The 27,078-nt window shown below is 44.5% G+C and overlaps 1 protein-coding gene across 2 annotated transcripts; it reads right to left on the bottom strand.

The window, feature by feature from the left end:
- Window positions 1–270: 270 nt before the first annotated feature.
- TIPRL (TOR signaling pathway regulator) lies at window positions 271–26,804 on the bottom strand. Of its 2 annotated transcripts, none has more exons than XM_086948888.1 (2): window positions 26,677–26,804; window positions 271–2,662 (listed from the first exon to the last, which is right to left on the bottom strand). In XM_086948888.1, exon 2 carries the CDS (start codon window positions 2,640–2,642, stop codon window positions 1,812–1,814), a length of 831 nt encoding a protein of 276 aa, XP_086805014.1. In that variant the 5' UTR covers window positions 2,643–2,662; window positions 26,677–26,804; the 3' UTR covers window positions 271–1,811. The 2 variants fall into 2 exon arrangements, with proteins under 2 accessions (XP_086805014.1, XP_086805015.1); XM_086948889.1 differs by having other exon boundaries at window positions 26,671–26,781.
- Between the last annotated feature and the right edge of the window lie 274 nt (window positions 26,805–27,078).

Raw genomic sequence — 27,078 nt, forward strand, 5'->3', positions numbered from 1 at the left:
GGACTATAAGCCAACATATCCAGAGGGGTGCTCATAATCAGTCTCGCACCAGTCCAACATTTAAGCTGTCCAACAAAACCACAGTTTTACGTGAGAAAGTGTAAGCCATATGACACTTGAATTCAAATGAAGCATTTAAGCCTCCTGCAGCCTCAATCCTGGAGTATTATTAAACAAAAAGGGCAGGTTGTCCGAGGCCATCCACGCTTCACAACACCACTAATAAAATAAAACGTACTATCAATTAAAATAAGGCCATGAAACATAAGCTTTCATTAACTTTTTATTTCATGAACATCCTCACTTTCTTGCATCTCCAGATCACAACAGAATCGGCTGTGAAGCGCAAGGCCTACAGTAAAATATATATACTGATCGGCCTCTCCTCAAACCATGATAATCCTTAAAAACAACTTTGAAGGTTACCTCAGCAGCATGACGTGTAGATTCTAATGTACTGGGATGTTATTTCTGCGTATCTGACCATATTTGCTACAACAAAGTCAAAATATTTTGTGGCCGTCTACGAAAAAGTAATCGTTATAGGATGCAAGCTTGCACACAGTAAAGGCAAATGAAATGACAGTCTTTTTCATGCTTAAACTGAGACTTGTTAAAGAGCCAGGACCCGGACAACGTGAAACCATTAACATTTTGTTAAGTTGTAAATAAGCACTTAATCACTGCACTAAATGATGGCTGGGCAGGGAGGCTTATGCCCTCATTCAAAGTGTTGACACATTTAAGTTTGAGCAAATAAGAAGTCAATATAATTGGTGGCAACCCAGACAGCCCGTCACCAAATGTTATGGAAATACCCCTCTGTAGGGGTATAAGGTATAGGCAGGCCATCATGTGAATAGGTTATATTTCTTCTGCTGAAAGCAATGGTGGCCGCAGAGCTGCAAATGGACACTACATAATTTTCAGAATCTTAAGTACAACACATTAGAAAGAAAATAACTGGCTTCAACAAGCTACTGTTGGATTGTTAGAAAGAAAGCAAAAACACTAGTCTGGTATTAATTCCATTGGATTTGTCGAGATTGGCACTGTGTCATAATGAATACATCCATATATTACAATAAAGGAATGTATCCTAAGGTGTTTCAAATACTGTGCAACACAGAATATCATGCATCAAAAACTCAGCACTGTGCTTCTTTTGGAATACAGTCTTCTTGTCAACGACCATTTCAGGGGTGCGGATTATTGACGTGTAACGTTTGACTAACAATAATAGGGGACATCTTAGTAGCATGCCTCAACTTTCATCTTACCATCTCAAAGAATAACCTATACTGCTTTAAAAAACTTGGACAGCATTCGTCTGTTTATCTATTTTCAAGCACAACATTGGTTAAAAACACAACGTTAAGGCACAAAAAGCAGAATGACAGAAAATAATCTTAGTTCCAAGCAGAGTGAGAAGGTATACCTCTTTTCAGTGCGTTTAGGCAGATCTTAGTTTCTACAAAACATTACGTAAAAGGGAGACAGATTCTCAAGACTGAATGGAAATGGTTTACAATTTTTGGTAGGAGAAAAGTTACTGCACTTGTTTTATAAAAAAGGGTATTTCATATGCTTTATACGGTTTACCAGGTAGAGCTCCACTTTAAGAACCATTAATGCCCACACTAAATATTTACAGTTTCTGCAGAAAGACTAAAGAAATCTTCCTACTAGAAGCTTTTAAAATCACTTTGCATTGGGCTAATATAGACATCCGTGAAATCAACCATGAAAGGTCTGTGACACAGGTTACATGAGAATGAGTCATGGTGTTCAAACCCCTACAGACCAAAATGTCAGCACTGCTGTGGTTGAGGGCTCGAGCTTTCCAGCAAAGCATCTGGTTTGGAATCTAAAAGCTGTGGAAATTCCAGTTTTTCAAAAATAGTCTCTGATGTGGGTAAAAACTGGGCGATCTCATTGGGCTCCGTGAACAACGGAGGCGGCACGTTACTCAGGCTGCTTATTTTGCTTTCTTTGGATGTATATTCCCTTAGCATGAAGTTCTTAGAGGTATCATAGTACAAACGTGTGTCATTCATCCTGATGAGAACACCGTCGATACGGAGAAAGAATCTCAGGAGCAAGAAAAGGCTGGAGGGCATTACACGAATCTTCACACTGAGGCTAGAAACTCCATGGTCGTGGAGCTCATCTTCAAACAGAAGAACTTCTTCGAAAAATATTATCTGCTCTCTAGCTTTTAATTTTTCAGTATCTATGCGCTCTGCTGTAGGGACGACGCTGAACGTCACTGTATCCCCCAGTAACGTTCCCTTGTAGTCTGTGGTGTATGTCCAGTCGTAGGGTTTCACAATTTCTTTGGAGTGCTCTGATTCAGACCTACTTTCCTGCCACTCTTCGGCACAAGCCACTTTTAGCATACCTTGATTCTTGTTGACACATTTAAGCGCATCAATGGCATTGAACTCAATTCCAAAGCCGTTTTCGTGTTTAAGTCTTAAGACGTTGTCCCCAAACATCATCTCAGGAAGGCAGGGCATGTGCATTTCCTCAGCCAGCTTTTCAACATCAGCGGATTTCATTATGTGTGTCTTCTCTGCAGTCACTTTCCAGGGTCCAAAGGTGAAATCCTGCTTGCTGCTTTTAAAACCGTGGATCATCATGTCCAATTGAAATTAACGCACTGAAAAATGAAAAAATAATAGTGAGCAGACCCGCCACTGTATAATGCTTCATATACAACGTTCTTTTTAATGCAGCACTAAAAATAAGGCTCACAAAAATATTTTGTTACAAGCAGATATGGATTTCTGTACTCCATTTGGAGAAAATAAAGGTTTTGCCCAATTTTAAAAAAAAACTGAATGTAAACCTCTACTCATTCTTACAAATGTAAACCCTTACATCAATTTTAAATGTTTACTTAAAGTATGCGAGTTTTCCACATACACTCATTCAGAGATGATTCTCAAACACACAGACAAAACCAATAGGCCTGGCTTTAATGTGCTTATGCCTGCAAACTGCATTTGCGAATACCTGTTTCTTTAGTACATTGGACATACTCACTACGCCAATGCTTTTTTAAACTCAATTGACACAGTAAGCGCCATGGAAGAAATAAAGGTGAAGGTTCTATATCTGTACTCCCACAAGGGGCAGGGGTGGGGGAGAGGCGCAGAGCCTCTGGGGTAAGCGATGACGTAGATAGGTCTCTCCCATCCAACCATCTAGCTAGCCACTGGAGCTGGGCCGCCAGGTAGTAACCCTCGAAATCCGGGACCCCCAGCCCCCCGCTCGCCAACGGGAGTCACATGGTCTGCAGCAACACTATTTCGGCCAACATCCCACACCAAATCTCGCAATATACCATCGAGAGTTTTGAACCACTGTTTGGGCACCACAACTGGCAGGTTGACAAAATAATACAAAGGGCGCGGCAGTATGACCATCTTGGACAGCCCTATCCCAGCCAGGACCGGAAGTTTGGGCATAAGCCAGAAGGCCACATTCATCCAGAGGATCTCAGACCCCCCCCCCCCCCAGATTGCCATCAAAAAGGTCAGTTTGTGAATGATAAATCCGTATCCCTAGGTATCTAGAGACTGGTGACCATTCTAGGCCAGGTGGGAAATCCCGCGGACGCCTGGGCTGCAGTGGGAACACATAGGTCTTCTGCCTGTTCACACGCAGACCCGAGAGTTCCGCAAATTCATCAAATATGCGCATCACAGTATGGATCCCTTTGAGGCTTAAAGGTCAGTCTCTTATGTGCGTCAAATGAGAAGTTTCTTTCTGCATCCCAAGCAAGGTTTTAACCTATTTTTCAGTGTGAAAGTGTGGTGGTGCAGGACACTGTATTAGCTTAACCTTTTCAATGTACAAACACTATATGTAACAGCATACTTGCAAGGCATTTCAGACAGTCCATCTTTTGATTGATTATTGAAATTGCATTTATATGGCACTTACTAACCCTGACGAGGCGTTGAAGCGCTTTTTAGCGAGTAGCATGCTACTCTGGAGAACCGGTGAATTAAATAGCGAAATATTACATTAATTTGAGCAGTGGACAGGTTAGTCTTATTTGGATTGAAAAGGATAGTGGAGGGTTAGAAGATGGAAGGGTTTGCATTTATTTATTTTTTCAGGATTTTATATGGCGCAAGCTTGACCCAAAAGTATTGGAGCACTTTACACGAGCACCAGTTGCGTTACACAAGGACACATTCATTTTTGTTAGGCAAGGTGAGATTAAGTGATTTGCCCAGAATCACAGATGTTGAGCGTCCTTGCAGACACTTTAAACTGGTTGCCCAGATTTGAGATCAACCGCCCTACCTGTTAGACCACATCCTTTTCCCAGTCCATGTTACCCCCGATTAAGTGTGGAATCGCTTTTCAGCGAGTAGTACGCTACTCCGGAACCCAAACAGGGCATCATTGACATTTTAATTCCACCCACTTCATTATGCCCTTTCCCATGGAGAACAACTGCACGTCAACATACCTCCCTCCAGTACCAGGGATTACTATTGCGGTTTGTGCTTTTTAAAGACAAAAACGTTTTGCAAAAAAATAACAAAATAAAAACAAGCAACGACCGTGCCAAAAAACAAAACCAAAAAAAGGCTGCATAATTTTTAGGCCTGCATACACCTCCACCATCCATGCAAACAGGTTGGGAAGGGGGCAGGTGGTGAAGCAACATGGAGTATAGGTAGGAGAGGAGCAACAAGAGGGAGAGAACAAACACAAACGAACAACGTTAAGTGCAGTGGCAGAAGGGAAACATCCATTACAACACGGCTGTTTCCCCGCATGTTATTACATCGCATGCGTTACAACGCGTATCCATTACTACGCAAACCATTACATTGCATGCACTTTTACAATGCATGCGATGTAATAGCGAGCCACATCGTTGTGAGAAACTGAGGCTCTTCAGTTTCCTGCGATGTGCACTGCCGCTCAGAAGGCGCAGGAACCAGGAGAGAGTAACCACGGGGAGAGAGAGGTAAGGGGGATTGGGCAAGGGGTGGGGGTTAAATTTTTAAGGTTAAGAGTAGTGTTGGGGTAGTGTTGTGGTGTTTGTGTAGGGTAGTATTTTAGTGTTTAGGGTAGTGTTGAGGGGTCGTGCAGGGTAGTGTTTGAGTGTAGGGACCGGACTAGAGTCTGGTCGTGCTGCTGTAGTGTTTCAGGGTTTACGGTAGTGTTGTGGTGTTTGTATAGTGTAGGGTAGTAGTGTAGGGTTTAGGGTAGAGTCGGGGTGTCGTGCTTGGTAATGTAAACGTAGGGAGAGGACTGGGGGCCGAGGAGGGTTGTGCAGGGCTACTATATTAGGGTTTAGGGTAGGGCAGCATAGAGTAACTTACCTTTCAAACTTTTACCATGAGTATACCTTTACAACGCATGCTTCTGCGTTGTAATGGCATGCGTGGTAAAGGCATACTCGTGGTAAAAGTTTGTGATGTAATGGCATGGTCATTGACATCGATTAGTAATACCCCTGTTGTAATGGCATACGTGGTATTGGTAGGGGATGTAATGAGACCTATTTGTGGCAGAAGCATACGGGTGAGAGGGGAACACGAGAATAGGTGGGGTAGATAAGCCCATACTCAGAGAGGGGACACTTTGGCCAGCATCTTTTTTGCAGACATGCATTTTGCCACCTGCACTGCTCGTAATACCTTCTTAAAAATAAAAAATAAAAACACGGGAAAATCAAAATGAATTAAAGTAGATAGGACAGCATTGCTGCAAATCCCTTTTTATTTTCTCAATTTTTAGTACAAAAATGTCCCCTATATGTTATATGGCACATTACCGTGCCCTGAGAGTCTGCATTGCTGTGTATTTGGCTTATGTTAGCCCTATCACCTTAACCTAAGTGTGTGCGCAGAGGTCTAGGCCTGTCGTCAGCTATGCAAAGTCCAAGACAAGTCATATCACCAAAGTTTACCCTTATAGTGGACCCAGAGCCACTGTCCCTGATCTTGGCAAAGCTCATGAATTCGTGGTGGCAGTATACCATGGTTTTACAATAGTGTGACTAGACCATTTTATTCTAGGCACAGAGTGCAGCGTACTTGCGCCTCTCGTGTAAAATTCCACTGTTGTGTGAATACCCAGAACGTTACACCATCCTCCTGTGTGTATGAGTGCATGTAGCACATGTGCAGAAGTCGGACTCAGCGTAAATCTTAGCTCTGAAGTCAGTGCTGTCCATTGTGAGCGCCTCTTGTATGTCATGGAGGACGAGGACAACTTCTCCAGACAGTGAAAGTCTATTGCCAGCACTTCAGTGGCTGGAGAGTAGAGAGTCATAGACTGAAGTGAGTAGGATGAAGACAGGGCTACCTTTGGAAATTCCACAAACATTGTGGTTAGCAAGGGGCTGCTGATTAGTTCATCCTGCCATTTGGTTTATGGAAGGGGTAAAGTTTGGGACTCTAATTTTTGTGGTGCTAGGTGAGGAAATTTCTAAATCGGGCCTCTCTTTGTCAATCCCCAATTAATGCTTCAGAGAGGCTGATGACAGCTAGGTGCAGAAACCTTATATTTCATTGTACCAGTGTTGCGGGTGCTCCAGTTTACCGACAATTGCAGTGCTACCTGCTGGAAGAAGCCTCGGTCTACACAAATGCTGTCTGGCGTGCACCCTGGCAAAAATACAGTAAAAGAGAACCATCCCAAAACAGGTCAGATGTTTGGAACAGTGGATCCACATCACATGTCCAGAAGTTGTATATACAAGTAGGAATTAAACTCTTTCTGTTGGAAGGGCGGAGAGTCTACCTAGTGCCTAGAAGCCTGCTGGCTGAATGAGGATATAAGTCTGCCTTTCCCTTCAGGAGGAACACTGTCTATGAGTAGCAGATCAGCATGTTCCCAGGACTGATGTCCACGGAGAGAACGTCCACTGAGGAAAGCAAATCACGAGTGACCTCTGCTGCAGTGCCCACCCAGTCTCTCAGAAGGGCCTTGGTGGGAGCAGTAACTATAAAGGCCTTATCATGGCTGCAACTGCTTTGGTAACTGCGTCGGCACATTTGGGGCTTGAAGTGCTTTGGTGAGTGTGCGGACCCAATCCTGGCTGCAACTGCTGTGGTGACTACTTCAACTCAATCAAGGAAGCAACAGCTGTGTTGACTGCACTGGCCCAACTGGGGCTTTAACTCGTGTATTGACTGACCGCCCAGTTGGGGCTTGTACCTATTGCGGCTTCATACGAGTATCCCAGTTAGGTTTAGGTCCTTTCCTTGACAAGATGGGCGTCAGCAGCTAGGCCTGCACCTGCACACAAGCACCAGGGCCACTACTGACCTTAGCTAAGGGCTGTGAGCACCCAAGTGCAGCTGTGCCTAGTCTCATCAGTAGTCCCCAAGACAGCCTTCAATCACCATGATTCTTTATCTGCAGGACAGCACGGTCACTAGATCAGCGCCGGTTTAAGCATGAAAGACTAACTTGTTACTCATCACAACAGAGATTATTCACATCAAGAGTTAAGAACTGTTGAAACATGAACAGAGGGTGCTTTTGACTTATGGGCCATTGAAAAAACGCAAGAAGTAGATTCATGCTTTTGCTGCAATTGCTTGAGGGTGTGCGGGTAAACTTATTAAGGGTCACCCAGGGAGGAGTGGTGGCAATTGCCTGAGGGCAATTCGTGGGTGGATAACTCCAAGGGAGAATTCAAATCAGCATCACTCCCCTGTATTAATTTTTTTTTGTTTTTACTACTTTTGTGAGATGAAGAAGAACTTTCTTTTGTAAAAACACCGGGCTGGATAGCTATTCTGTATATTTGACTATTGAGTTCTGAGCTCCTACACCACACATTTCCTCCCCGAGAAGCCTGTGACTGCTTGCCCTCAATATTCAAATGGGTTGCACTTGGTGCGTTTTCCAGAGCCATAGCAGGACAGGCCCTACGTCACTAAAGGCAAACTAACTAGTTCCACTGCGACAGCCGGGGGGGGGGGGGGGGGGGGGGGGGGAAGGGTAGTGGGGGGGGGGGGTCAGTAGTCCCGACATGTCTTACATAATACAGGAAGAAAAAGAAGGAAACTGCATTTAGAGGCTTATAATTCAAGAGCGCAAAAACTACATTGCACATTAAATGACTCCCAAGAAAGCCACAGAGATTGTCAAGGTAGACTATGAAATGTTTCTCCTACAACATGAAATTCGCACGAGAACATGTGAAAATTGCTGGCCTTAATCCATTCATAAAATACACTGAGACAACTCCTCCAATCTCTTCCCCCTATAGCAGCTCCAGGTGCCTCTGGAATGAATGCCAGCACAATAGCTGCTTCTCCTAAAGCGCTGCAGAAGGCGGGCACTGTGAAACTTTCGCTGTAAATATTACAGATCAGGAGACTGTGATAGGTTTTTTATTTTACTGCTTAGAGGTTTCCCTATTTGGCCACATCACCGGACTTCATGATAAAGCAACACGATTAACCTACCACCACTATAGAAGCCGCAGACACCTCTATAAGAATTTGTTGAAGACAGACTACTATTTATCAGTTCTAGCAGCATATTCTGTGGACAATGCTCCAATGAACAGAATATTGTCATTTGCTCATCACAATAGTTCCTGGTCCATCTTTGGGGAAGAGAGGGAGACAGACAGCTGCCTTTATCACAACTTTGAAGACAATTTTACCCAGACCATGTTTCACTCAGAGGATAGACAATTCAGTAACACTGTAAATGTATGCAATGTCCACAGTGGGCATGCTATACCGCTCAGTGCCTCAGTTTCACACAATTCATACTCTGCTCTGGATGGGCACCAGTTGTCAGCACCTCAACGGCAAGTTTTTCACCAAAAAAATATAGTGAATATATAAGGAAAATCTCAGGTGACCATTTAGTTCCATACCTCTTAAAAACCAAAGGACTTTCCTCCCTGGAAACTTTTCACTCGGGCACTTCGCACATCCTTCACACAAGAAGACAATCTCCTCTGTAAAGCAAGTCTTGCCACAACTTGGCTATGGTCATATTAAGAACACAAAGCAACATTCCCTCACCGGGCTCTGGAAATCTGTTAGAGACAATCACTTCTTAATATGCTGAAGTTACTTCACCATGATACCTGGGTGCAGGTGAAGTTGGGAAGTGGGACCCATCTGTCTTCCAAGGTTCGTACGACCAAAGGGCTAAAACAAGGGTGCGTGTTGGCCCCGACCTTGTTCAATCTGTTTATGGCAGATCTATCAGGCCGACTTGACACATGCAACTCCCACTCTCCGAGGCTGGGAGGAAAATCCCTAAGCAATCTATTATACGCGGATGACGTGGTGCTTTTAAGCCACACACATATTGGCCTCCAGAATTTGTTAATTGAAATGCACAGTTACGCAAAGGAAAACAACCTAAACATCAACTTAAATAAAACGCGTACGATGTCGATCAATACCAGGAATAAACATCAGAAGCCCTGGAATGTGGGTGGCCAAAAAATAGAGTCTTCACGAGAATATAAATACTTGGGACTTATCTTTGACACCGAAGGCTCATTTGCCCGGCAGATGGAGGAAACCAAAACAAGAGGAGCCTCGATTGCGATCACGTTGAAAAATGTAGCAAATCAACTATCGGGCCGACTCTAACACCATATTTAAAAGTCATCCAGGCCAAACTGCTCCCTTCAATTTCCTATGGCAGCGAGGCACTACGAGGAAGAGACTCCAGGAACCTAGACAACATCCAGGTAAAAGCATATAGAACTTTGTTCTCACTTCCATCCTACACCTCGCCTGCCCAAATAAGGCTTGAGTTTGGCTTAAAAAAACAAGACCTTGCAAGACAAGGAGCTTTCATTATCTGCTGCCACAAACTCCGCTCAGCCTTCAAAGACACCTTAAACGCGATGCTGTGGCAAGACAAACAAAGCAGGGATGAATCTCAGGCACGCTCCTACTTGAAGGCATCCAATTCCGTAAATCACTAAAAACCTGGCTTTTTCCACAATCTAGCTAAAGCCCCTCTGCTTCTTTCAGCATCCAATCAGCGCCAGGAAACTCACGGTGACAGTGCGCTTTATAAGCACCCCCTTAACATAACAGGCAGCTTTGGGGGCTGTCAAGGCAACCGCACTCTGGGACATGCTATTAGGGCATAACCCCTTTAAAAAAGTGGTTTGGAAAAATGTAAAAACTATTTCCTTAATAGAGGACAAGGCCGCCTTTGCAAAAAGAAACCATGCGTGGATGACCTTAAACACGTACAAATCTCTGATCCCACAATCTTACTTCAGCCAGGGCTATCCAAAAATTACAAAACTGAAGTTTTTGAAATATAGATTAGGGATCCTGCCCAGCAGAGAGCATCAACCACCATGGCTCAGGAGCAATGGCCACGAGGTCTGTCCGCTCTGCAATCTAGCAACCGGAGACATACTACATATGACCTGTCTCTGTGAAGAGTTCCGACAAGTTCGTCGACAGCTATTAAGGGACCAGCTCAAGCAGATAGGGACCAGCACGCGAAGGCAAGCTGTGCTTGCATGCTTGAACCCTGCAAATACAAAACTGAACTGTAGATATGTCAAATATCTGACCACAATAGAGCAAAGCCTGCAAAATCTACAACTGGCAGCAACTCCTGGCTCTGGGACCTAATGGATGAACCTTGGGCCACAAAAGTCTAGCCTGCCCTGGCTCAAGGAACCCTGCCCGACAACTACCCTCGGTCTCCCACCGCATGCCTTTTGACAAAGACGATTACACAGACTATATTTTTTATTATATTTTAAGAAATTGTTTTAAATGTAGTGAATGTACATTTTTTTTTTAAACCTTTATTGTGCAATATCAGCAGACAGTTACGGGCCTACAACCATCCGGCCGGCCTCGACGTCAATTTAGAGCACATACGCAAGTTATATGGCGACTCAGCAGTACCTCGATATAAAATAGCAAGCATTCCAAATTACACTGAAAACATATCGGACTTCTGAGATGCAGGAGTAAATAAGGTTCATTTAAAAATTTTTAAAATATAAAGGATCAGATGCTATATCATTGATCAAAAACACCGAGTGGGCAATACGTACATCAGAATGGTAGCACAGCGAGTATTCAAAATACCGATGCTGAAACATTGAACCGGATAAAAGGTACCTATATCCATATCGCACCAGTCATCACCAACCCCAAGAATGTAGAACGACCCTAGTACCTCCCACAGTACCGCAATAAGCGAAGACAACAAGAGGCACCACACTGACCCAGCATATTGACCCAGAAGAAAGAAAGAAGTAAAGAAACAAGAGAGAAAAAGAGGAAAAAGAAGGAGAAAAGGCCCATAGTAACCAAGGAAGAAAGAAGCAATAAACCCATCCCCCAACCCCCCACCCTGCACCCCTGCAGAGGCTACGGCCTACCCCCCCCCCCTGACAGCGTGCCTGTCGCCCTTGAAACGAAAACCCGAAATATAGAGAAAAGAGACTTTAACCAGAGAAAGAAGGCCATAGAAATAAGGAATATACCAAACCAAGAACCCCATCCCTCCCAACCCCCCACCCTGCACGTCTGAAGAGGCTACGGCCCACCCCCCTACCAGCGTGCCTGTCACCCCGAAAATGAGTCCCAAAGAAGGGGAGAAAACGGAGGGGAGCCATTAAAACCAGACCCCTGCCTTCCCCCGCCCCGCTCGCACTAAGCAACACAAAATCGAGTACAGATAGGTCCACGAATTGACAAACGAATGTGGCATTATAAAGACAGAACATTAAAGCAACTCCCTCTCAGTAGCTGGCCGGGGAATCCGTCCCACATCATCTGGAAAAATTCAACCCTGCCCCACTTCAATACGCCCGTTGGTGCGTGTCAACCGAACATTCGCCCTACAGTACAATTTCCAATGATCAGAGTCAGCAGGAAAGCAAGGCAAAGCCAACCCCATGTGGGACTCCTGCAACAGGGACCCATCAAAACACAACCAACAAACGTCTGAGTTCAGCAACAAGGTTCCAAGCCATCCTCCCAAATCACGACACCGCCAGGGCAATAAAGGACAGGAAGCCACATCAGCCGGGTGCAAAGGCGGTGCAACTCGAATGGGCAAAGGCACTGTTCTGTAGAAATGTTGCGCCTGCAGTGTAGTTCCAGGCCCCCCTGCACTACTCATGTGATCGGCCATACGGAACCCATCTTCCACATCTGACGGGGCCCCACAATTAACCATCTGTAGATGTGCAACAGTAAACCCCGGGCGGCACTAATCATCCGAGGACCATCGAGGCTCCCACCCGTCGGAGGGGCAACAATGGCATCCAGTTTTAGTCCAAGCACTCTGGCTCCTCCCACCCAGGCAGCATGGAGGGAGCCAAGAGCAACAAAGAGGTCTCGAACCGTGGGCTCCATCGTGTGTATCTGGGCCAATCTCCGTCTCTCGGGATGTAGCTCCTCACTCAAAACGACATCAGAAGCCCGGTCAATTCTAGCTGGTATAAGAACCGTGTTAGATCCACAAGGCAGGGGCCGTCACCATCTCCAATAAATAGGGGCAAGCCGCCATAGCCACCATGAACATGCACAGATCACCCAGTCTCTGATCACCCTGTGTGAGGCGCAGGCAAAAGTGGCGCTGTGTGACACGGGAGTCTGTTTTAGTGGTTGACCCTCCAAGCGCGTGTAAAATCAGCAACCTCCACTGCACTGACTTCTGGAAAGCAGGGTACACAGATCTGCCCCAATTCCGACATTAACCCCTTGCGTGCGGCGGGAATTCCCCGCCCATGCTGACTCCGTCTTGCGCGGGCGGAGTCATGACGGAACGGTTCCGTCATCAGCACAGCTCACCCGTAGCTGATGACGGAACCGCTCCGTCATCAGCATGCAAGGGGTCAAAGGTGGTGCTGTGCCCTTCCCAATATGGCGGCCCTCCACCCTGCCGATCCACACCAGCAGGGTTGAAAACAAGATAAAGTCGTGCGGCTCGCAACGTGGGATCCTTCATGTATTTCAGCCGTGGCTGGGACAGCGCTCTTACCCCACCTCCACCAGCGCAGGTTCTGTGTTGTCCCCCGCAGTTCCGTCTGGCAAGCGTCCAGGCCCGCACAGCCACGTCCTCAGTTAGTAACAATAGCCGGCGCCGACCTCCAGCACCTCCGCTCGCAGCCCGACTCCGCCACGGCCCGGGCAATGAGGAGTCCAAGACGGGTTCCCGATTCTGCCAGAACACCGGAGTTGCCGTCAATCATGCCCCAGATCATCCGGTGTCATATCGTGTCGTCTCCGAGTTTGTGCGAGCGGGAGCAGGCAGGATTGAAACAGGATTTATGTTGCGGGCAGCGGAGCTCGCTGCCTAAGCGGCCATCTCGCTGCCCGGTCGGCCACGAATGTACCGGTTTTAAATAACTATACATAATAAATTTACTTACTTACTTACTGTTAGAGACTCCTCTGCTTCCAGTCATGCCAAGGGGTTTCTTGTGAAGCAGTACTGGTGGGTTATGACACACTGACTCTAGACCTCAATAGCAACATTCTATTTGGATTTAGCTCGTAAAAGTGAATAACAGTTGTAAACAGAATTAACAGACTGGGTTGAGGGGGAGCTTCTCAAACAACACTTGAAGTACACATCACAGAAAGTCATGACATCTGAGCTTCATAGGAACAGTTTTACTAGGCAGAACATAAACACACAAAAAAGGGAATAACAATAATGTTACAGATTCATGCTACTTCCTGCAAAAGAACCTAAAGAGCTTCTTATCAGGGTACAACAGAGTGTTTGCAAAAAAATAAAATAAAAAACACCACAACAAACACTGAAATTTACCAGTTATGATTAACTATAACGCACCATTTGCAGCTGGTGTCGGGTCAAAGGGGAGAGAGATGAACAAAACAATAAAAGAATAATAAATGCCCGCTGCATTGCCGCTCTTCTGGCTTCACTGTAGGCACAGGCTCTCAGACAGTCCTGTGGCCAATCCCAACGCGGCTCTCAGGCAGGAGAGCAGCTTAAGGAGTGGCCTGAACGGCCTGAATTTGCACTCCCAGAGTGACTGAGAGACGGTGCCCGCTGTCTCCAACCAAGCAACGCAGCTCGAGTACAGCTTTGGTGCCCATCTCAGTTTGGCCATCCTGATACAGCCAGCCAAACCCACATACACAATAATAGTGTACCTGCCACTCCCACTCGTGTCTGTCATCCATATTGCAGCACCCACTCAGCTCAACGCTATGAAGAAAAACAAGCACTGGCATAGCCAATAGGTCTCGCCTCTGGGACCTTATACGTTTTTAGCCATGCAACAGTTGATGTTATTGCACCAAGGATATTGTGCTGCATAACTAAATACATATAAGGTCCCAAAAGCTAGACTTATTAGCTATTCCAAAGCTGTTCTATTAACTGTGCAGGTGCACCCATTTTCTACTTTATTTAAGTAGGTTGTTATTTCCCAACAAACCACAATAATGCAGGATATTTATTTTAAATTTAGAGCTTTAGCATGGGGGGGGGGGGGGCTCTTGACTGCTACAAAGCCTAGGAGATCATGATGGTATATGGGAGGGGGGACAGGGTTTATACATTAATTTAGAGAAAATGCATAATTTGAGGAGCTTAATTTTAATTCCATGTCAGAAAAATAGATGGACATATTGGGCCATGATGTTTAACAATTCTCACAGTGACAATCATGCTTTAAATAAAACTATTCACATGGGATGTGCCTTTGAAAACCAATTCTTACTTGTTTAAAGGACCTTTGCACGTGTTACTAATGCTTTGTTGGAAGGCAGGTGACTGGCAGTCGAAAAGTCATAGCAGCTACAGCCCTAGGGCGAATGAACATATAAAAGCCTACACAAACATGAAGTGTAACAAAAATGAAGTATATATGTCACAGTCTCTCCGTGCAGAAAAACAACCTATGACAGCAACAGTCCGTGCAGGTTCCAGTCTTTCAATTTGGGGCGCTGAGGTTGTTCATGGGTCATACTTAGCACCATGAATAGGTGGGACGCTACAGCAATGCTTGTGGAGCACAGAAAAAGCAGACTAAACAACTGAGCTACATTTGTGTCGAGATATAGTTAGTTGCCAGATTGGTTAGCCTTGAGGGGCTATCGCTCGTGTGCACGTAAAATAGCAAGGAGTCAGAGCACGAGGCCATCTTCATCTTCGAGCATTTCCTGCTGTTGTGACGCATAATTTATGGGTCAGAGGTCAGAAAAGAGTGCACATTGTCTATTGTATTACCCATCTGGATTCCATTCACCTTCTATCTATAGTGGGTAAAAAAATCCTGTCGCTAACGAGTAAAGTCATTGTACCGAGGTATGCAGGGGGCATTAGTGGGGTGGGAGGATACAGCCAATGACATCACCATAGGGCATGCTGGGCGGATTCTGACGCAAACCGGAATATGCAAGGAAGGGTTTAACTACAAAAATGACCCACCATTTTGTCATGCTGTAGTGCTACTGTAATTCGCCTTACAAAATACAAGAGATGAAAGGGGTGCATGCTGCAGAGGAAGTGCAGGCTGGGCCAAGTTCATTCAGCCATCAAGGAAGGGAAAAAGAAGAGTGCACATAAAGCGTGTGCTGACGTTGAGTGGGAGAAACCAGAAGGAATCAGATATGGCGAGGCTCTGAAAGCAATCCCAATCATTCCTCAGACAGATGGATGCTCTGAAAGTGAGTCCAAAGGCTTTTAGGCACAACAACAGCAGATTCGTCCATTACTCTGCCACCGCCTCAGATCCGGTCCACATGCATGCCGATTTAATTTTTATATTCCCCCACTGGTAATAAAGCAAGCTGCCTCGATCTGTCAGTGCCTCTCCGAGGAGGACACAACTCTAAGAGTCGGCCATAAAACTTGCATGAGCGATGCTGCCCGACCGCCGCCGGTCCAACATCTGGTCCAGGCAGGAGCCTCCGTCAAAGACGCGAGCGACCCGGCTGGCTTCCAGAAAATTGGAAAACTAGAGCGTAAGAGGGGCCGTGAAACTTACAATGACTTACTGATAAACACTGCTGCTCCAAGACATGTCCGCAGTCATTAACGTGAAGAGCCATCCATCTTTTTGGTGCCCTGCCACTTGCAGTGTTCTTACAAAAATCCCTCAAGAGATGTTGGCACCTCGTCCATTTATCACATGGCAGCTGCACCGGGCTTACACCACCGCACTCTTCCAGTTTATAGACGTACTGCATGAAGAGATCACACCCATGGGCTAGGACGAGGCTGCGAAGACAAACGGATGAAATAGTGTCTGGCGCGCTTTCAAAGTGTGGCCTCTTCATCGCGACATTGCAGTCAGGGGAAGCTTGTTCCTCCTGCGTGTGTACAAAACTGACCCCCGGGTCCTTTGTATGCCTGGTGTTTAACATTCGGATAAGTTGGTGCTGACAAGTGGTTGCATATTAATCGGCTGAAGTACAAGCGCCGTTTGTTATGAGGAAGGCTTAGCTTGAATGCCCCTAAATGTGCTCTCAGAGAAAGTGGGCTTCTTGGAGAATGAGTAAGAGGACATTTTGCAGCTCATGCACTTCCGGTCTGGCTCAAGTGATAAACCAAAACAAGCATTGGCTGCGCAACCCGGCCGGGAGTTGTGTGCGTGCAAAAATGAAATTTTAATAAACCACGAGTAGTGACGCGAGTGGTGCACACGCGACGGGAAAAAATGCTGTGCACGTCACGCGCGCCTGTGCGCGTAATAGTAAGCTGGTGGCCGGCATGGTAGCACTTTTAAAGCAGCTACTAAATGTCCTGCCAGAGCAGCGCATGAGCTGGCTGTAGCGAGACCTAATAAAATGATGATAAACATGCCCTATTAATGTTTTTTTACCCAAGATTTGCAACTATTGCTGCCGGTGGGGTGGGGGGGGGGGGGGGTCGTCTCTGGCTTCCATGCCTTGCCGTACACTGCATATAAGCTCACATATTACAACACTCATGACATATTCTATGACATCGCTGACAACTGAAATTATGTCATTGATGACAATGCTGTGCATTGAGGGGCGCAAGTTATAGTTTCTATAGTTAACTTAACTGGTGACTCGTTTTTTTTTTCCCGAAGCTTCAAACGTTAGGTTTAAAAACTGTCATTTCCACTTAACTATAACGGCATTGTAACGTGTGTGTGTGTGTGCACACACGTTTTTTAATGGGAGGTAGAAGAAAAGTAAAACCGTTTTCCAGACCTAAAAATTGGGGGCAGAGGCAAGCCAGAAGAGTATCCCCACATCAAAAAGACGTTATTTGAGCAGAGGAGGAGGAATAAACCAGAAAAGCAATCCTGCAGAAAAAGCAAGAATAGAATGCCATTCAGGGGCGTGGAATTCTTTATAGCCCGACAACATGGCCATAATGATTGAGGTCAGGGACAAGTCGTCATTTTCATTTTGCTCACTGGACAAGTATGCTGCACCCTCCCACTGAACAAAGCCACAGGCTCTGTGTAGCACTTTATAGGCAAGAGAAATACACCCTCAGCTCTTACAGCAAGACATGCATACAAGGTGTTCCTTTATGTATATGGTTTATTAAAGGAAAGCTTTTACTGTTAGAGCGAGTGCTATAAAGCAGTATAGTAGCTGAAGATCCGCTTACACTGCAAGCAGTACTTCCACAATAAAAATGACAAAAAGCGTAAATATTTTAGATTCAAATTTAGTTTATTGACAATTCTCAGAGAATGCTCCTTAATCTTATGAAAATACCAACAGTGCTTGTGAAAATAATTTAGTAATCCCCCAATTTCATTTGACAAAAGGAAATATATTTTCCCAGTGGAAAAAATCCTTTCCCACACCACAAAAAGTATAGGAGTTCCATTCTTCTTCCTACCCTGAAAAAATGTTTTTACTCCACTACTTGCCAATCGTAAACCTCTCACCCTTTCTTAGGGTGGAAGTTGGTTGGCAAAACGTGTTCATTGCCTTAAACTGATATGTTTGTGGGAGTTCAAATTGTTTATTTTGAACATGCTATCCATTTCCCACTTTCCACTCCTTCTGTGGAATTTACTCTACTGATATTACATTGTTGAGGAGTAATATTTTGTGACACAAACAGATTTATGATTGCTACATCACCTTTTAATTAACGCTTAGCGGCAACATGCCCATCCATTTGCACTCAAATTTACAAGCTCAAAAATCTATGTGAAACTGGCCCTCTTATTTGATTTTTTTTTTTTTGCTCTGAAGATATATTTACTAAACCGATCCGTTTAATGACATGCACTCTCCGGGATCCCACTCTTCCTAATGTGTCAATGTTGAATAGTTCTCACTACAAACCACAGACTCCATTTAGTATTTAATTCTGTCTTGATCTAGCAGTATAGTTAATTGCTTTCTTCCATTTCCTGCTTCCCCCATCCCTTACATTCTGCAAGCTGCACTTTGTGTAAATATTGTTAGGCACTCATGCCTGACACTGTGTTTGCTTCACCTCCTTCTGGTGCCTGTACGATTATCTCAGTTCAATGAGTATCCTGGAATTGGGATCCTTAACTTACTCAGGTTGCAATTGGTCTGCTAAGACATTCTTTATGTAACTATTCATTTTGGTATTTCAATTTTTTGGCCTCAACTTTTAAATGGTACAGACAAAAAGGCCTTACGTTTGGGTAACCAATTTCTTCTTCCGATAAAGAAATCTTTCACTGTGGATATGAAGATCAACCCTTCTCCACTGATTAAGCAAGAGTCTGGAATGTGATATCAGATGTAGTGAGCAAGTCCTCTTTCAACTGGGTCACTGGAGTTAGGCCCACAGATTCCCTCATTCACAGTTCTGCTGCAGTGGGCTTAATTCACCCCTTGGTCTACATCGGGTTGATGTGAATGGAGTGCTGCACATAGCATGAATGATGCATTTGTACAGGGTGTATGTGTGCCTGGGAAGGGTTCAATACAGGGAAAATTCAGTATATGCATGTTAAAATGTATGTGCTGGGCGTATGTGTGCCTGTAGTGGTACAATACATGATGGGTGTGCTGCTGTGCAGTGCATGTACAAGAAGTAAAATTATTAAACCATGCGAGTTGTACAGAACATGAAATATACAGTGTAGGTTGTTAAATGCATGTGCTGAGTGTATACGTGACTGTACATCGTACAATACTTGGTGGACTCTGGGTTCCATTTTGGGAGACCCAGAACTGCAGGTTGAAACATGGGAAGGAGGAAGAGGAATCCCACTAGACCAATGTGTGTATTGCTGCAGTCCTGTAAGCTGAATAGGACACCCTGGAGAGAGGGGGGGGCAGGCTTCTCCCCTACTCTTCAAAGGTTGATATCTGATTCAGAGAGGTCACATAGAAGAACCAAGGGGCCCATCTTAGGAAGGAGATGTGGCTGAAAAAGCATAGGGCTGAGGCCCTAGGCTAATCTTTTGATACAAATATCACTTTAGCTGATGTTGAGGTGGAAATTGTATTCACTCCCATGGTCTGTGTTGTGGTGGTATCAGCTTTCGAGTTGCTCCTGCTGTGACAAACTGCTATAAAGAGGTAGTGGGAACTTCAAAAGGAAGCGGACCCCCCAACATGAACTTCAAAGACTTAGACTAAATCACAGGTGGTGTCAGTAAATGGACTAGAAGAAGGGGAGCTTGAGACCTCATGCAGCCAGATTACCTGTGTGAGGAGGAGAAGCTCTACAAGACTTCTGCCTGTGACCAGGGCTGGGGGCAAGGCCTGCTAGGACCCCCGCTGGGTGAGGGGACATCACTCAGAAAATCCAAGACCACCTGCCCTGGAGCACCATTGCCTGCCCACTTGCAAAGATCACTGGGCCTGTGAGGAGGAGTAGTGTTGGAGGGAGCGAGGTCCAGCGAGGACCAGAATCTAGTGTACTCCCTTTACGAGGTGTGAGGAGCCAGCTGCTGCATCTATTGGATCGTTGTCTGTGTGCAGGATAAAGAGGTGACCCTTCTATGCCACTTCTTTAAACATGAGGTACAAAGTAGTCCAAGCATGACTGTGAATACAAAATACAGGGCTTCGCAGAAGAGGCATGCAGTTATCACAATGCATGCACGTCATTGGGAAGGCACTTCAGTAAAGGAAGGGCTAAGGTAATATGTTCAGAATCTAGGATTGCTCTAAGCAGGGTCCGCATATTTTGTGGAAGTCAGGTGAAAAGGGCCAAACAGTAATCAAGAAAGGAAATTACAAGAGCATCCACTGCTAATTTTAAGTCTTTCGCAAATAGTACAGCTTGTAAGTGTTTAAGCTTCTGGTGTTTATGAATTGCAGATTCATCTATGGCTTAAATATGCTCATTGTGGCACTGGCATTTTGCAGACATCAGATTTCAAATTAATGCTAGTATTCTAAAAGACCTCAAGCCAAATAGGTCTGCTGTTTCAGCTAAATTTGAAGAAGACTTGCAGTGCAGGTCTGAGAACGGAATTTGATTCAGAGCTCATTGATAAATTTGGGTGCCATCAGTGTTCTGGTGACACAATATGCCCAGATTTTTATGTTCTTCAGCTAAATCAACGTAAATATTGAACAGAATAGGTGCCATTACACAGAACCAAGGTACGCCAGATGGCACTGGACTGGAATCACAGATTGACTAAACTATTTTTATTTCACAAGTGCGAAGCAGATCTGGACATCAATAATGTCAAATACTGTCATATAATCCATTAAGTTGAGAAGGCAATGATGGCCTTCACAAAAATACAGAGGATGTTATCGAATAACAGGAGTGTTGCTGATTCTATGTCACAGGCACCCAGACCTCAAATATGACAAAACACCAAAGCAATAAAAGGAATGCTTGAAATAATCTCAGCTTCTGGATATCACTCAGGGCCATATTCCAGTCCATCTTTGTGATTTGGCAATTCGGGATGGACTATTTCTACTGGAGAAGGACCAACAGTGATTTAAATACAGCGTGTTCCTTTAGGAGGCGAAATGGTTGGCAAATAGCAGATAAACTTAAATACTGGTCCAAGCAATTACCAGAAGCTCAGACTCATTCAGGCATTCCAACCATCACTTTTTAGCTACATTGGAACACTAAGTTCATTAGCCTGCGCTTTTATTTTAATTAGAATACAACTCATTTTTGAGTCATCGATTACATGAAATGAGAGCCAAAGATGGAGAGGTACTCCTCAAACAGTGGGCTCCAAGATCCTGTTTTTATGTCTTGCATGCGTGGTCTGTCGCAAGATCGGAGACGTAGAGTTAGCTTACAGTGGCCTTTAAGCCCACCCATTATTTACACTGGTTGGCATCATTGTCACTCATATACTTTCCTATTCCTTAGCGTGTGGGATTTCTTTAGTTTTCTTGTGTTTGTCTTCCCCCTGGAACATGGACGCATTACTGTGTCCTTAGACAACTCACTTTTTCCTGTTACTACTTTTTTCTTTTTTATGCACTCAAGTTTTCCATCAGCCTCCCAAATGTGCGTCTCTTCCCCTGCTGCTCTCACCTGTGAACTTCTCCCTACCACACATCAAAAATGAGCTCGCCTTTATTTGCAACCAAAAACCGTGTGCTTCTACCCCGACCAGCTCCATGTTGCCCTCTCGCCAATTTGCTTTTCGCCCCTGCCCTCTACATTGCTCACCACTTCACCAGTTTTCCCCCTCACCAAACCTTTTCTCTTGCTTTAAACCCCATGTTGCTTCAGTTGCCACCAGCCCACATGTGGCTTTCCCCTACCCTCTTTTGCCTTATGTTGCTCCTCATCATTGTATTCTGTGAAGGGTTACATGATCGATATCCCCATCTTAACAAGCCCCCTCGAGAGATTACCGTCTCATGCAAAGACAGATCTCAAGAGGTAAAAGATTTACTAAAGAAAGGGGCAATTATCGAGGGAACAGAATTAGGCTTCCTCAGCAACATCTTACTGGTAGAGAAGAAAAACAAAGAACAGAGACCTGTCAAACGTAAAAGACTTAAACCACTGGGTAATTTACCATCACTTCAAAATGGAGGGAATACACCTTTTAAGGGACATTTTAAGAAAGAGAGACTAGCTGGCGAGATTGGACTTGTAAGACGCCTACCTGACAATCCCGATTTGGGAACCTCGTCATAATTTCTCCAATTCACATGGGAAGGAAAATTATACCAATTTTGCAGTCTCCCTTTCGGACTATCATAAGCCTCTTGGTGCTTCTCCAAGGTTCTGGGTCCCGTCACTGCTTGGCTCAGGGAAAGGCGAGTGAGACTAATCATATACCTAGACGATATCCTATTAATGGCCCAATCAAAAAAGACTGTTTCTCTTCACACGGAACTCACAATACGACTTCTAGAACACCTAGGTTTTGTCATTAACAAGAAAAAAATCTTGTATAATACCAAGCCAACAAACAAAGTTTTTGGGCTTCATGGTAGATATGATAAAAAACAGAACTGAAATTACCGGCAGAAAAGGTAAGAAAGGTGAGGATGGAACTAAGGAAGACACTCGTAAAAAAGACCTTTCCCCTGAGAATCCTGGCAAGGATATTGGGTCTTCTATCCTCCACGATTCAATCTATCTTTCCGGGACCCCTACACTAATCGAGCACTATAAAGGCTAAAGGCAAGAGCGCTAAGATCAAGTCAATCATACTCCCAAATGATCTCTTTAGATCAAGAGTCAAGGAGCAAACTCCTTTGGTGGATGAAGAATGCAGAGGCATGGCATGGCAGAGCGATTTTTGGAGAGGAACCAAACATAACAATAGAATCAGATGCGAGTTTGGAAGGATGGGGAGCGAGAAGTGGGAACTCCACAACAGTGGGTCGCTGGACACCCCAAGAGAAGAAGTTTTACATCAACTGCTTAGAATTACTGGCAGGTTCATTTGCAATTCGCTGTTTCACCGAGAAGTCAGCAAAATGTAAAAATGTAAATGTCAAGGTATTTGTAGAGCGCACTGCCACCAAGCGGTTTCCTGGCGCTATTACTCATACCGCTGTGGAACCCTTCCTAGCTTTCCCTGTGAAGTGTCCACTCCTGGGCACCCCCAGGATGAAGCCAGGCATCCTAGCACTGTTGGGGCCGGTGTGGAGGTTAAGCAAGCTATTGCCCAGAGTTGCAGCGTGGGGCCCATGATTAGAATAGGCACCGAGGCGAGAATTGTCAGGTCCGAGGAAATTGAGCCCAAGACCCTCTGAGGCGGGAATTGAACCCTGGTCCTGGGCCAGAACTCTGCATCAGGGTCTGCCGCTCTAACCATTGAGCCACACTCCTCAGTGAAATGTTGTGTAACGTTACGCATGGACAACGCATTAGCAGTTCGATATGTCAACAAACTAGGCGGCCCCCACTCCAAAGTCTTATCAGACCTAGCAAAGGGCTTTTGGGAATACTGTTTGAGCAAAGGAATATCAGTTACAGCGGAACACATACCTGGGTTGAACAATGGTGTAGCAGACTGGTTTTCCAGGAATTTCAAGGACTCTAGCAATTGGAGACTAGATAGACAAGTTTTCTTGACTATCCAATCCAGATGGGGTCCCTTCAGGACGGATCTATTTGCGGACCAGTTGAACACTCAACTGAAGGACTTCTTCAGTTGGAGACCAGACCCTCAGGCTCAAAAAGTGGACGCTTTCCTTCAAGATTGGAACGATTTAGCTCCAAATGCCTTCACGCCTTTTGCAATGCTTCCTCACCTTCTCCTTCACGCCAGATTCTAGAGAGAAAACATAGTTGTGATAACTCCCCTTTGGAGATCCCAAGCCTGGTTTCCAATAATCTTGGAAATTAGCATAGAGTTCCCAATCTTAATCCCTTTGTTCAGAGAAATACTCATGGGTCCATAAGGGGAAATGTACCCCCCTCGTAGAACAGGGTCTTCTAACTCTGACGGCATGGAAGATTTCAGGAGACAATGGCGAATCCCAGGGCTTTCATCAAATGCTTTCAGACTCCATTCTGAGTCATGGGCATGCGGAACAAGAAAAGCATATCGACTGGCGTGGAACAAATGGGTTCGCTGGTGTTTTCAACGAGATTATGATCCAGTTTCAGTTAATTTAGTGCATGTCATTAACTACCTATCAGAACTTTTTACTTCAGGCCTACCTTCCAGAACTGTTAATGTCTATAGATCCGCTATTTCTGCAGGCCACTCCTTAGTTATTGGCATTCTGTCGGTCAGAATTTGCTAACCAAAAAGATAATGAGAAGTATGAGAGTTCTTAACCCTCCAACCGCTAAATATGCCGCATTTTGGGACGTTACACTTGTACTTCGTACCCTATCCTCATGGGGAGAGAATTCTTCCCCCTCTTTAAAAAGCATCTCACTTAAACTTAACGTTTTGTTATGTCTAGTTTCTTTCAGAAGAACTTCTGATGTCAAAGCTCTAGATATTTCAAGCAGCGCCTTTCAACCAGAGGGTGATTGTTTTTACCTTAGGAAAAAAAAACTATGTCTTCTTCTATTTTTTATCCTTTCTTTCCTCGGAATGAAAGACTCTGTTAAAAGTTTTAAAAAGTATGAGAAAAGAACAAAAGGTTTGAGACAGAATGAGAGTCAATTACTAATTTCCTATAGATCTCCTCATAAGGGAGTTTCATCACCAACCTTGGCCAGATGGGTTAGGGAAGTCATGTATGAAAGCGGTGTGCATACCTCTATTTTCGGAGCACACACTCTAGAGGTGCTTCAGCTTCCAAAGCATATTTTCTGGGTGGGGGCTGCAAGAAATACTTAGGGCAGAAGACTGGTCAAATGATACTATGTTTAAGAATTGATATTTTAGACCAATCTCAAATATGATTGATAATGTTCTCAATGCACTTTAAACTTGCATAATATGGCCTCCGTGTCATGCCATAAAATTTAGATTTTTAACAGCCTGCTGGGCAAAAAATCTGGATTCTATTAAGGACACTGAGGCTAATATTATCCCACCACTTTTTTTCTGAACTCAATCCCACCGTGTCTTTTTTACATTGTTTAAGGAAGATATTACGGAAATCTATTCTTTTCTCAGAATAAGAATTTACTTCCCTCCGGACCACGAGTTGTAAAACTGGAATTCCTGATCTCTACATGTTGAACTTTTTTCTTCGCAGTTGAACAAAGAAGGAAGATGACTGGGCATGAGGGACTTTGTTTGTCATTGGAATGTTCATTGAAGTTATACGTTATTCAATTGTTACTGCTGAGCTGTGGCAATAAAGGATATTTGCATAATATTAGCCTCTGTGTCCTTAATAAAATCCACATTTTTTTGCCTAACAGGCTGTTAAAATCTAATTTTCCCCCTCACAAAACCTTTTCTCTTGCTTTCAACCCCATGTTGCTTCAGTTGCCACCAGCCCACATGTGGCTTTCCCCTGCCCGCTTTTGCCTTATGTTGCTCCCCAACCCGCCTAAAAAAAAAAATATGTGTTTGCTCTTTATACTTGCTGATTCGAATTACAAAAGATGCTTCATTTTGTGATGCACTCACCTACAGATTAAGACAATAGGTGTTTTTCCTATTTAGCTATACTAATTAAGAAAATAGCTAAGTGGAAGTGAAAAAACCAACAGGTCGTCCCAAAGGCCGGACCTATTGGCTTTACCAAAGCTTGCTTAAAGATTGGTTTGAAGGGTGCAGCGTTACCGTACTACAGTAGGGCACCGCTTTGGAAGAGGATCTTTTATATAGCCAGACAGTCTGCGAGTACAGTCGGTGCTAGACACTTGGATACAAGCAGCAGGATAATGAAATGAGTAATGGCGCTTCGAAACTTGGCAGCCTTAATCTGCGCTTGCAGTAGTTGTCCCAAAGAGATACTAAAATCGGATTAAACATCCCAGATGGCGAGCTGTCCATTTTAACACTGTAGAGAATTTGTCGGCCTGCTGATTTCAAGCTAAATGGAAGTGTAACTAATGCATGGATCTAAGCGAATCAACTGGCAGGTAACAGAAGACACGTCAGTCAGAGGGCAATGTCATGAAATCTTGTTTTTCACAAAAACCTTAGACCTGAGATAACCTCATATGGTTTGGAATCATGAGAAAAAGAAGAACCTAAAACACTGTAACATATATATTATATTTATATTTATGGATTTATAGAGCGCATACGAATCATCCCCGAAAGGATCTCTCGGCGCTATACGAGGAGAAAGGGCAAGAGGAAATGAGTTGAAAAGAACCATGTCTTCAGCAGTTTTTTTAAATTGATTAGATCCCTGCAGGACCTGAAGTTTTGTGGGAGCGTATCCCAATGGTTAGCTGTCAGGTAGGAGAAGGCTCTACCTCCCATAGGCATTATAACCTCAACAAAGGATCGATGTGTTGGCTAATTCGCTTGGGCTCAAGCCTCAGGAAGGACCAACACTAAAATATTTTCAGGAAAACGTTCTATGTGCTTCTAAATGAAACCCATGCCTCGAGGAATGACAGTTGTATGACAAATATACGACCGGAATCACCTCTAACCGATTGGGCTCTAACTCGCCATGTTCTGGCTTTCACCCAGTGCTCCGTAGTAAGTGGAAGAATATTTGTAGAAACTCAAAATAAACATGAAAAGAATGCGGCATTTGTAGTGGGCGAAATGCAGGACAACATATTTACAAATACCGAGTTCAACTATCCTTCAGCCCAAATACCGATACCGGAGGGGCTCAAAAACGAAAACGAAACAACTAAAAATCGAGGGTCACAAAAATTAGAGGAAAATGGTCATCTTTGATGATCACTGACCGCTACCTGTAGAGCCTGTTGATAAATCCAGCGCTTCGTCGGTTTTCCGTTATCAATTTTTCCGCGCACAAGTCATCACCATTGCTTGTAAACGAAATACTTCCGGTTCCCATAACAGCCAATCCAGTTCCTAAATAGATTCAGAGTCGTTTGGGAGAGCGAGAGACGCCTAATGTGTAAGGCGATATAGGATTGGAGAATCGTCAGCAATCCAGCTAATTCATTCCTGGAAGTCTGCCAGCGGGTTATCTTTGTGGCGTTCCTTCCGCCCAGGAGCCGTAGAGAGAATACATTTCTGGAATGAAGAAACGAAGCGGAGCCATGAGTACGCTTGTCTAAGGCAGGGAAACAAGCATTGGCGAATTTGCCTATTCGAAGCCTTTTGCTTTGTCAAATTTTTTTTTGTTT

Source organism: Lissotriton vulgaris, unplaced genomic scaffold (genome assembly GCF_964263255.1).
Source record: "Lissotriton vulgaris unplaced genomic scaffold, aLisVul1.2 SCAFFOLD_1797, whole genome shotgun sequence".
In the NCBI taxonomy this organism is placed as follows: domain Eukaryota; kingdom Metazoa; phylum Chordata; class Amphibia; order Caudata; family Salamandridae; genus Lissotriton; species Lissotriton vulgaris.

Coding starts and splice junctions, on each gene's coding strand:
- TIPRL (XM_086948888.1), bottom strand. CDS start 2,642: ATGATGATCCACGGTTTTAAAAGCAGCAAGCAGGATTTCACCTTTGGA.